The sequence below is a fragment of the Fulmarus glacialis genome, unplaced genomic scaffold, assembly GCF_000690835.1.
Source record: "Fulmarus glacialis isolate BGI_N327 unplaced genomic scaffold, ASM69083v1 scaffold1561, whole genome shotgun sequence".
NCBI lineage: Eukaryota > Metazoa > Chordata > Aves > Procellariiformes > Procellariidae > Fulmarus > Fulmarus glacialis.
The window spans coordinates 142,938-153,190 of record NW_009190701.1 but is presented as its reverse complement, the minus strand read 5'-3'; the positions used below and the strand labels follow the sequence as shown (position 1 = coordinate 153,190).

Below are 10,253 nucleotides of genomic sequence, written 5' to 3'. Positions count from 1 at the left end.
TTGGGAAAAGTGTGTATTTGCATAATTATGTTCACATATGACCGGGACAGCAAACTCACAAGATGGACATGAAGAATTACTATCAAGAAGTAGTGTTACCGAGAACATCAAGTAGCATTTGGCAGTGGCATCTAACCTCAGAAGAACAGATCAGGATTAGCTATTTGAAGCCCAATTTGTCTATTCATGGAGGAGTAAATTAATGTAAAATGCTTTGTTGCTATTGTTTGGTATACTATTTAATAATTTCTTCTTAAAAAAACCAGTTACAATATCAACAAATGATGATGGCTGTTACTATTGTACATCTTCAGATTAATTTAAGATTTGATCTAGTTATAATGATCAAAATTTATGCTGTATTAGTATGGCTACATAATATTTTCCATTATTGACACTTGTATTGAGAAAATATGTGAAGCCAGATGGTTTACTATTAAGTATGCCTCCTATAGCATTTAGATTTCAAAAAAAACCACACAGTAAAAAAAACGTAAGGTAAATTTCTGAATAATAGTTACTAATTCTTGCCCAAATCATTACCTGAATAGCAAATGTACCCAGTACAATAGTGCAAAAAATAGGATTTCTGAAGATGCCATCAAAGACATTTCTTTCGCCATGGATTTTCCGTGCGTTGATTTCATTGAAAAGCTGCATCATGACAAAGGTGTTGAAGATAATGGTGTAATGCTCTGAAGGAGGAGAGTGAAGTGGTGCATTCCTCCCACTGTCAATCTTAAACATTTTCTCACCTAGGTATAAGACAAAAGTAAAGGTTTCCACTAGAATAAATTAATCAAACTTAAATTTGTATTTCCCTTGTTTGCTTTAGCTAGTTGCCTCCTGTGCTCTGCTTTACCAGCTTTCTTTCTGCACTTACTATAATATAGGCAATATTTATAACACCAGTGAGCAAAAGACATCTAAACTTCCTGAGCAAGAAGCTTCTCAAATGATTACTTTTATCTAATAACTCAGTATACCTACACAAACAGTTTTCAGTAGTACTTTTCCTCTAACCAAGTAGTAATTATTCTTAGAAGTCAATTCTTTCTGATGTACCGAGCACTTGAGACCATTGACAGTATGTTTGCGATTTTCTACAATAATTGGAAGCAACCACTCTTCAGCAGTTTTCACCCATTTGCTAATCCAATATGGCATAACTCTTGACAAGCATTCAAAGATATCAATGATAAAAAACACAGACATTCCTGGTTTTAAATAGATCTGGTTTTGATCATTCTGCTAGTTTGCTTTGAAGGCACACCATCAGGCATTGTGCTTTATTTTGATAATTTGACTATCACTTTTAGGTCTGACCAATAAAAAAAGCAAGATACAACCCATGATGAGTAACTGTAAAAATGAGATACGTTTTGAAAAGATACCTGCACCTGAGGGACCTCTTTTCTTATAGAATCATAGAATGGTTTGGGTTGGAAGGGACCTTTAAAGATCACCTAGTCCAATCCCCCTGCCATGGGCAAGGACATCTTTCAGTAGATCATGTTGCTCAAAGCTCCATCCAACCTGACCTTGAACACGTCCAATGATGAAACATCCACAGTTTCTCTGGGCAACCTGTTCCTGTGTCTCACCAATTTCACTGTAAAAAAATTTTTTCCAATCAAACCTACCCTCTTTCAGTTTAAAACCGCTGCCCCTTGTCCTGTCACTACAGGCCTTGGTAAAAAGTCTCTCTCTGACTTTCTTATAAGCCTATTTATATATTGAAAGGCTGCAATAAGGTCTCCCCAGAGACTTCTCTTCTCCAGGCTGAACAACCCCAATTCTCTCAGCCTTTCTTCACAGGAGAGCTGTGCAGCTCTCTGATCAGTTTTGTGGCTCCTCCTCTGGACCCGCTCTAACAGGTCCATGTCTGTCTTGTACTGGGGACACCAGAGCTGGACGCAGGACTCCAGGTGGGGTCTCACCAGAGCAGAGTAGAGGGGGAGAGTCACCTCCCTCGACCTACTGGCCACACTTCTTTATGCAGCCCAGGATACGGTTGGCTTGCTGGGCTGCAAGTGCACATTGCCAGCTCATGTCCAATTTTTCATCCACTTTCTTACATGCAAAGTTTACAGATAACATACAGTTATTGAAAGAGGCATTGTCTTAAAGTAAGGATGGAGCATTCACATGAAAGTGTAAATAATGAATGGAATAAGAGTAAAGAAGATTATCACAATACTACTCATTTTCATAACCAGTGTTTTGTTAATAAAAGCAAATTAAAACTTGAACATTTTTCTGCTATCCCACTAGCATTATATTCAGAATTTCTGAAGAAAGAAGAAGAAAGGTTTCCTCAGTTTTTTTCTTGAGGTCATTAATTCCATCAGCTAAGTTAACGGTGAGCGTTGTTTTGCCTTTGATATTTGAGCAGTTCATGTTCAAGTCACTGGGAATAATGAGCATGTTTCCAAAGAAAGAGTTTGGCTTATAGTCTTTTGACAGAAAGTAGATTACAATATCACAAATATACCAGTAACACAATATAAGGCCACAAAACTTAGACTGTGAGAGAGCAGAGATTTTTAAGAAGATTATACATCTCCAGAGAGATAACTAAGTATTGGAAAACATTCCCCTTACTACATATAAACAATAAAAGAAAAAAATTAATGAAAGCAAACAGATATCATCATTTTATCTTTTATAGATACACACACATATATATACACATACATCTATTTGCTTTCTTTCAATACACACACAAACGAATGTATAAATAATACTTTCCTCAGTGAGAGTACCTGTCCTTAAGTCTCTATTATTGCATTGCATCACTTAATTGGCAAAGCAGAACATGCTGCTATTGTGGAATGGCAGTGGTTAAATCCATAACTAGTTTTTATTTCTGAACATGTTCCAAAAGGCGTTATAGCACATCAACTTTAAGTTTATTACGCCTAGTTGCTGAGGTCAAGATTTTTTTTATACTACAGTTTGACAGAACTAGACAGTGACTTCTGGATTTCTGATGTGCCTGATGTCTCAAAGGCGTTACTGTTCAAACACAATGTATTTATTGCCACATCATAGAAAAAATAGAAAAACTTTATGCACTAGTCTCTACAGAAACCTATCACAAAAAATGAAGTATTAGTTGATCAAAATATAAATAATTCTCATTAATTTGCATTTTATTTATTGAAACACTGAGTTTAAAACATCATCTCACTACAAAGCTGAGCCTCGTGGAGTTTAGAAAGGAAAAGACTGTATTTCCTAGGCTTATCAGAAAATTGGTTCGCCTGTGTCCTTCAAAGTACGCATGGGTTTTCCAGAGACACACAGAAGTAATTAGAATAGGGTGAGAAAGCCTCGTTTTCTTTTCATCAGGGATCAGTACAAAGTATTTTAAACCATAAAACTCATCAAAAAGCCATTAAAACTCCCCATAAAGTTCACAGTTCTTGTTCCAAGATTCATACCCATGAATTACCAAGACCACCTACACAGTTTTAGAGAATCTGAAATTACAATTTCCTCAGACTGGCTAGACATTCTCAAAATACACAATATTACAGACCATCTCTCTTCAAAACCTGGCAATTATTTTAATTTAAATAGTTCCACTGTAAACAGACCATCAGCTCCTTTGAGCATTCCAAATAAGCTGCCAGTTTTTGGTAAGGTGGAACAAGACTTTCACAATGGAGCTCAAAAAACTCCTAAAGAATCATAAATTTACATTTACAGTTTATATGGAAGTCTGTATGTAAAGAAAAAAATCTGAAAGACAACACATGTAATTTAACAGTGATGACATAGTGACAAGAACACAATACCCAATTGATAAAATTACCAGTCCTTTGAGCAAGTTCACTTATTATTATGGAGATATTATTAGCCCCTACTATTCCCTGCAGCAAGAAACATTCCTCCACCTTCCCTCCCCTCTCCAAAATACAACCTATAAAAAGCATCCATTGCTAGCAAGGCCTGAAGAAGAGTCCAGTAATCTAATAAATTAGATTATTTTCCCCTTTTAATATCCATTCTAGATATTAAATGTCAAAACAGAGTGTTATTTGTATCACTTAATACTGATTACTTGCTTATCTATACTACTTAAGATCAGCATTATTTCTTGACTATGGCAAACATTTTGCTCCTGATTAGAGGATATTGGTAAAATGGATCTTGATTTTTGTTGTGTTTTTTATTAATTTGTTGTTACATGCCTACTAAAGATGACAAGTCTCAAAATAAAATTTCAGTATAGAAGAAGCAGGCTAGATACTCCGATTAAAATGTAACCTTCTATGCTACATTTTAACAAAAACTTTTGCCAAAGCCCAAACCTACATTTTGTTAGGAGGCAAAAAAGCTCACTGAGGCCCTTGGCAACGTAAACAACATACGAAAGGTGACTAAATCCTTCTATTGCGTCTGTTCTGTTTCCCCTACTGTTTCTGATCCCATTAAACAGCTCGGTCCTGCTAGCTGTTTAACTATGACAGACTTAATATATGTGCATTAAGTAGTTACATTTAAAGCATTTTGACATGTCAGGCTACAAGACCTAGATGCTTCTAAACTAAGCAACAAGCCTAACGAACTTTCTTACCGACAAAAAGAAGTGTAAATATGAGAGTAAGCTGATAAACAGCGTGGCCCAGAATGTTCTTCATCATGGTACGGGATATAAGAGGTTTGTTCCTGCCATATGGCTTTCTTAGCAATAGAGCCTCTGTTGGAGGTTCAGTGGCCAAAGCAAGTGAGGCAAAGGTGTCCATAATTAGATTGACCCACAACATCTGTACAGCTTTTAGAGGAGAGTCCTGTGGAGACAAATTAGAAAGTTACATATTTCCTAGAAAAATAATTGTTGTCAGGGCATTTACTGTGATTTCATGTCTTCCTGTGTGACTGCAAGCAGGGCTGAAGACAGGATACTGAAATACATGGACCTTTGCTCTGACCTACTATGACCTTTCTTATATTTCTTATGCAAGACCAGAATCACAGGAAGCACAGCGATCTGAGCAAGATAAATTATTTCTCTCCAGTCATTTAAATCAGGAATATTTACAATCACACAATTCTTATAAAGCATAACTTTAGCACTTTATAATACATTTTACAATACTCTCTGTTACTTCATGCATCATGCTTAAATTTTCAGCTGAATTTAGGTAACTACATAATACAAGTGGGAGTTTCTTTCCTGGAAGAAAAAATATACTGAAACAATTTAAAAAGTAATGTTTCCTTTTACTATAACCTACCTACCTGTTTTTTCAGAAACAGCTTGAAGTTATTAAAATTTATGAAACAATTATGAGATGTTTTAATACATCTTACTTCAATAAGACTTTTTAAAAACAGTAGTGACGAAGAAAATGGCTGATATTTGAATTTAAAAAATATTCTGAAACTCATTAAACTATATCAAATGTGCAAAAGTAAGAAAATCTTTATTATTTTACTGGGTAACAGGATAGCATATTTGAAACTACGGAACTGGAAAGAAAAGAAAAAACACCATTACTACTTGTCAAGATGAAGTATTTATTTTCTGAAGCAGATCGCCAACCGCTAGAAGGAGCTCTTTCCTCACTTAATTCAAGAGAGAGTCTATGGTCATATTACAGAGGACTTTAGATCACGCTTAAAAAAACCCCAAAGTAAATAAATAAAGCAAACTAACACAGATCTCAGGCGAATTCTAGATGACATTTTTGTTTTGATTTGTAATTCATTGGGGTAGCTGTAATGATAGATAGATGCAATTGCTTCAAGGAGCCATATCAGGAAAAATGTAGTAGGTTCTTTTTTTGTATCTAACAACCTACTATACCTTTAGACTGAATACAAAACAGGCAGCATTAGTAAGGTCTGCTTCCTGTTTCAAACAGATGTTTTCTGTTAGGAAAATAGAATCTCAAAAGTAATAAGGTATCAGGATGACAAATTTTATAATGGAAGGGAGTTAATCTACAGTGTGAAAGTTGGAAGGTCAGAGCACTATTTTTATGCATTACATTACTACGGTGCTGCAGTAGTGAAGCAAAGAAATTTATGGAACAGCATACAAGCCAAATCAAAGCCAATAAAAACACCTTATGAACTCTTCCCTTTTCTTCAAAGGGTTAAATTTTCATTTTTAATGAAATATTATCAAATAATGAGGGCCAATATCCATTCGGTATCCCAAGGACATATGGAGAACAAGGGTAAGAGGTTTGGTCTCTTGTGGATCTGGTTTATATTCCAGCTCTCCCTTGAGATAAAATATTATTTCCTCTTGAAAACGTATTTTTAACACCCTTACATTTACACAAATTTTGATACATTTTATTTATAAAAAAATATTCATTTTTGGCTTATTCAAAGGACTGGAGAAAAGCAACCTACTGTTTCCAAGTCTTACAGGTTGGCTACATCAGGGAGGGGAGGAAGATTAACCTTAACAGATTCTTGACCTCTTGGTTACAGGTTGCATTAACTGGGCTTATCTGGAGAGTTTCAGCTCACTCATTTGATATGCAGCTGCAGAAACAGGAAACGTCTTTGTCTTTAGAGGTGGCTAAAAACCTAAACGCAATCAGGACAAACTTCGTGCCAAATTGAGACCTCATTGATTTTCGTTAATACTAATGGCTCAAACAAGAAGAGTACTCGCACTAAAAGCAGTTTGTTGCTAGGGCTCAGAGGCCCTAGACTTGGAAATAGTATACAGAGAAAAAGGAAAGCATGTTTTCTCCTGAAGAGTTTTCCTTGTTGTATTTTTACCTGTCTAGTTAATAAGTTTTCTTGAGAAACATTCCCTACTTTGAGATGTTACAATAGCTGAATTTCCGCTTCATGCGCTGACTTCTATGTCAATAAAACTGAATTTGTCTGTAACGCTTAATAAATAGTGACAAATATTCAGGTGTCTATCAGAGCCTGACATATTCCTAGCATAATGAAAAGTCAGATTATTTCAGTCTCTAAATCACACAACTGTAATTGGCAGTCATCAGTTTTGGCAACAACATGTTCTCACCATTTCACACTGCCAATCACCTTGGGTGGCTATGGTGCCCCTAATAATTATCTATTATTGGCAGTGCTACACTGTTCAGTCAAGTGTGAAAGCTCATTCTAAGCTGAAGCCAAAACATTAAATACACATTAGTCTGGGCAGGCAGTGGAATGAAATTTCCACTGCAACTCTATCTGATTTCTGATTAGTTGGTGGAAACTGAGGAAAATACACATCAGCTAAGGAGCTTAGTCTTGCATTACAGATTTTAGTCACTTATTTAAGTGGGATGCAAATTCAATGTTCTTTTCACTGCATTTTAGCCACTAACTGACTAGCTAATAATTCTTAATTCACTTTCTGAAAACCTTGGGGATGAAAGCTGTTCAAACTGCAAACCACCCAAAATCACCAGTTATTTGTCAAATTCTTTTCCACTTGACCTTGGAATAGGTTAGCATTGGCCTAGAGGTAAAAGGAAAATGTCCCTTAGATCAAGTGATGTTACACTTCATCTTGGAAACACTTAAAAGTACAAATCATCAAAGGCTGGAAATAAACTACAAATCTTTTGTGACATGCAGAGCCTCACAAGTTTTGGAGCTTGTTACTTTTAATTTAGATGACAAGCTGTAAGGGAATAAAAAGGTGTTTTCACCCTTACCTCTTTACTCCCACTTGTCACAGAACATATGCATGGATTCATAAAAATGAGCATTTCTGGTACATTAACTTTATATACATTAATGCAAAAAAATGTCAGCCCTCGCTTCTGCTGCTAGATCACACTGTCTACTAATTGTATGGAAGTGGCGTCCTCAATTCTATTTCCATGCCTCTAAGCCTTCCCAAAACAAAGCTAAACAGTACATACTTTGATTTTATATTATAGCTTTTTCAAATTTGCCAATGCTATTATTTTAGGATTTGCCAAATACAGTTCTGCAGTAAAACATTATAACCATGTAAATTACTGCCTTATACATGTAAGTATAGATCATCCTCATTTTTTGAGCAAGATCTGTAAAAACAGTAAGTGATTCATGCAGTAGTTCATTGCTAGAGTGCTTTTTAATTAACATTTAATTTTCCAAACATAATGTCCTATAGAGTCACTGTTTTCAGTTCCTAACGTCTGCTAAAACATTGTCTTTGTCAAAGTACGAGAATAATAATTTGAATGTAAAATGTTAAAACACGGTCTTTGTCTTCTCTTTCTTTAATGCAACCTTTTTGAATAGTTACATTGCCTCAACAAATTGGAGACAGACAAAATTTGGCACGGAGATAAACCTGCTAGCTTTACAGTTCCAGCAAAAAAGTGTTTCCATTTGACTAAACTGCAATTTAAAGTCTTTATTTTGTACATACCCAGATTATTTTTAACAGCTCCAAACATAATGACCTAATATTTTCTTGGTACTGTGTATATGTTGGGGACGGGAAACAGGATGAACCTTCTGGTTTTGTAAGGCACGTATAGAACTCTATATGATACCTAGAGATGTGGCGCAATGACTCATTTGAAGTACAAAATTCACAATAATTGTAAGCAGAGTTCCAAAGAAGAACCCTCACTGAGTCAATCAAGGGCTCTGCAAAAACGTATTCAGAGAATGAAGTCAGAATATAAGAGTTTACATCTCATAAATCCACTGGAAAAAGAAATTGTTGGTTTAACCTGAGGTAATGGCTGCTACACAGAAAGGACAATTATATGCAAACTGGTCAAGATAACCACACCCTGATCATTTTAATAGTATGCACTGGGCAACAGAGAGAGAAGGAAGCAAGAGGTAAATGAATTAGATTAACTGAAAGATAGGGTGAATTAATACAGCTCAGCTGCACTGTGCCACACAAACTGCACTGACATGGGACTAGGAGAAGTAATAGTTTCATTAGTGATCGCATTGGTGGGGGCTATGTACACACTGGACACAAAATTAAAAGCACCTATGCAGCCATAGATTGAGCGATCCTGATTCAGCTTTTAATCAGAGACTTCTTTAAGCTTGGTTTTCTTGTATGACCTAGATCTCAGAGTGCTCTACATAATTACAGAATCACAACACAAAAGTTCATTACTAGTTGAAAATTCAGAACTCTTGGCTTATACATTTTGCTGCTGCAAACTGAAACAGGGCCCAATGTAAGTTAGATCCCTGAGGGGCAGCTTAGCTTTGGCAGCAGCCGTGCTAAGCTTGCCAACAGGTGACACTGTATCTGTAATTCCTATGCTGCTTAAAATATGATTTCTGTCACCTTAACGTGACTTTGTGCTGGGACCCATGACAGAGAATAGCAAATGGCCATTTGCATTGGTCCTGTTTAGTCTGTATAATAACTTCCTTAATAGCCCACTGCTACTCCTTTATAATCCTTATATAACATTGGAGTAGCATGTAGGGTCACATACACTTTGTACATGTCATTAAACATCTATTGAAACAGCAAACCAGGACAAAATAGAAATAGTAGATATGGTAGATACTCTCTCTAATAGCAGCATCTTGCTGAAACAGGCATTGGATAGATAAATGATAAAATAATATTTGCTTAAAATTAACAGAATTAAGCTAAACAGTAGTTCCCTGAAGTGGAATTGGCAAGAACACTGATTTTATTTATGTATTTGAGCAAAAAAAGCAGATTCTTAAAATGACCACTAATGGTCACAGGTTCTACCTAGTATTTTTCTTAAGACTCTCCATGGCACTCCTAAGGTGTTCTGGACCAGACAAATCAGCTCCTACTTGGCAATGCATTCTCTGGGTGCTCCTTGGAGGTCTAGTTTCACCCATAATAGTACGCACATAGTTGGACCCTTCCATTAATATAGAGTTGCTGTAGTTTCACTAGGAGTCCTGCACTGGTATGACCACATGCACATATTTACATGTACACTGATGCAATTGCAGGATCAAGACTGAAAAAAATAAGTCTATTTAGTTGCAAACTACAAGCCAAGTGTTAAAAAAATTAGTCAAAACAAATATTTTATTATCTTTGTACTTCCTTTAAGCACAAACAGTAGAAACACCAAAAAGAGCAGGTAAGCGTAAAAGAAGCTTCACACTCAAAGCATCCCAGTATGCTGGTTCTGCACTGCAGAACAGATTTTTTGAGAGGTGACTTTAAGAAGCATGAAAGAAATGTTACTACCTAAATAGAATTTTTCTCATTCTAGATTTGATGAAATATCACCAAAAGGATAGCCTGTGTAATATTCATTAACCTGATTATTAATTGTGGACTAAAATTA

General features: G+C 35.8%; 1 protein-coding gene across 1 annotated transcript in view; it reads right to left on the bottom strand.

The window, feature by feature from the left end:
* Window positions 1–531: 531 nt before the first annotated feature.
* The window catches only part of LOC104082893 (plasma membrane calcium-transporting ATPase 2-like), a gene marked incomplete at both ends in the record, with an annotated part of 151,761 nt that continues 142,039 nt past the window's right edge, over window positions 532–10,253 (bottom strand). The window contains 2 exon segments of the mRNA XM_009586166.1: window positions 532–755; window positions 4,586–4,799. Of these exon segments, the coding sequence (XP_009584461.1) occupies window positions 532–755; window positions 4,586–4,799 (438 nt within the window).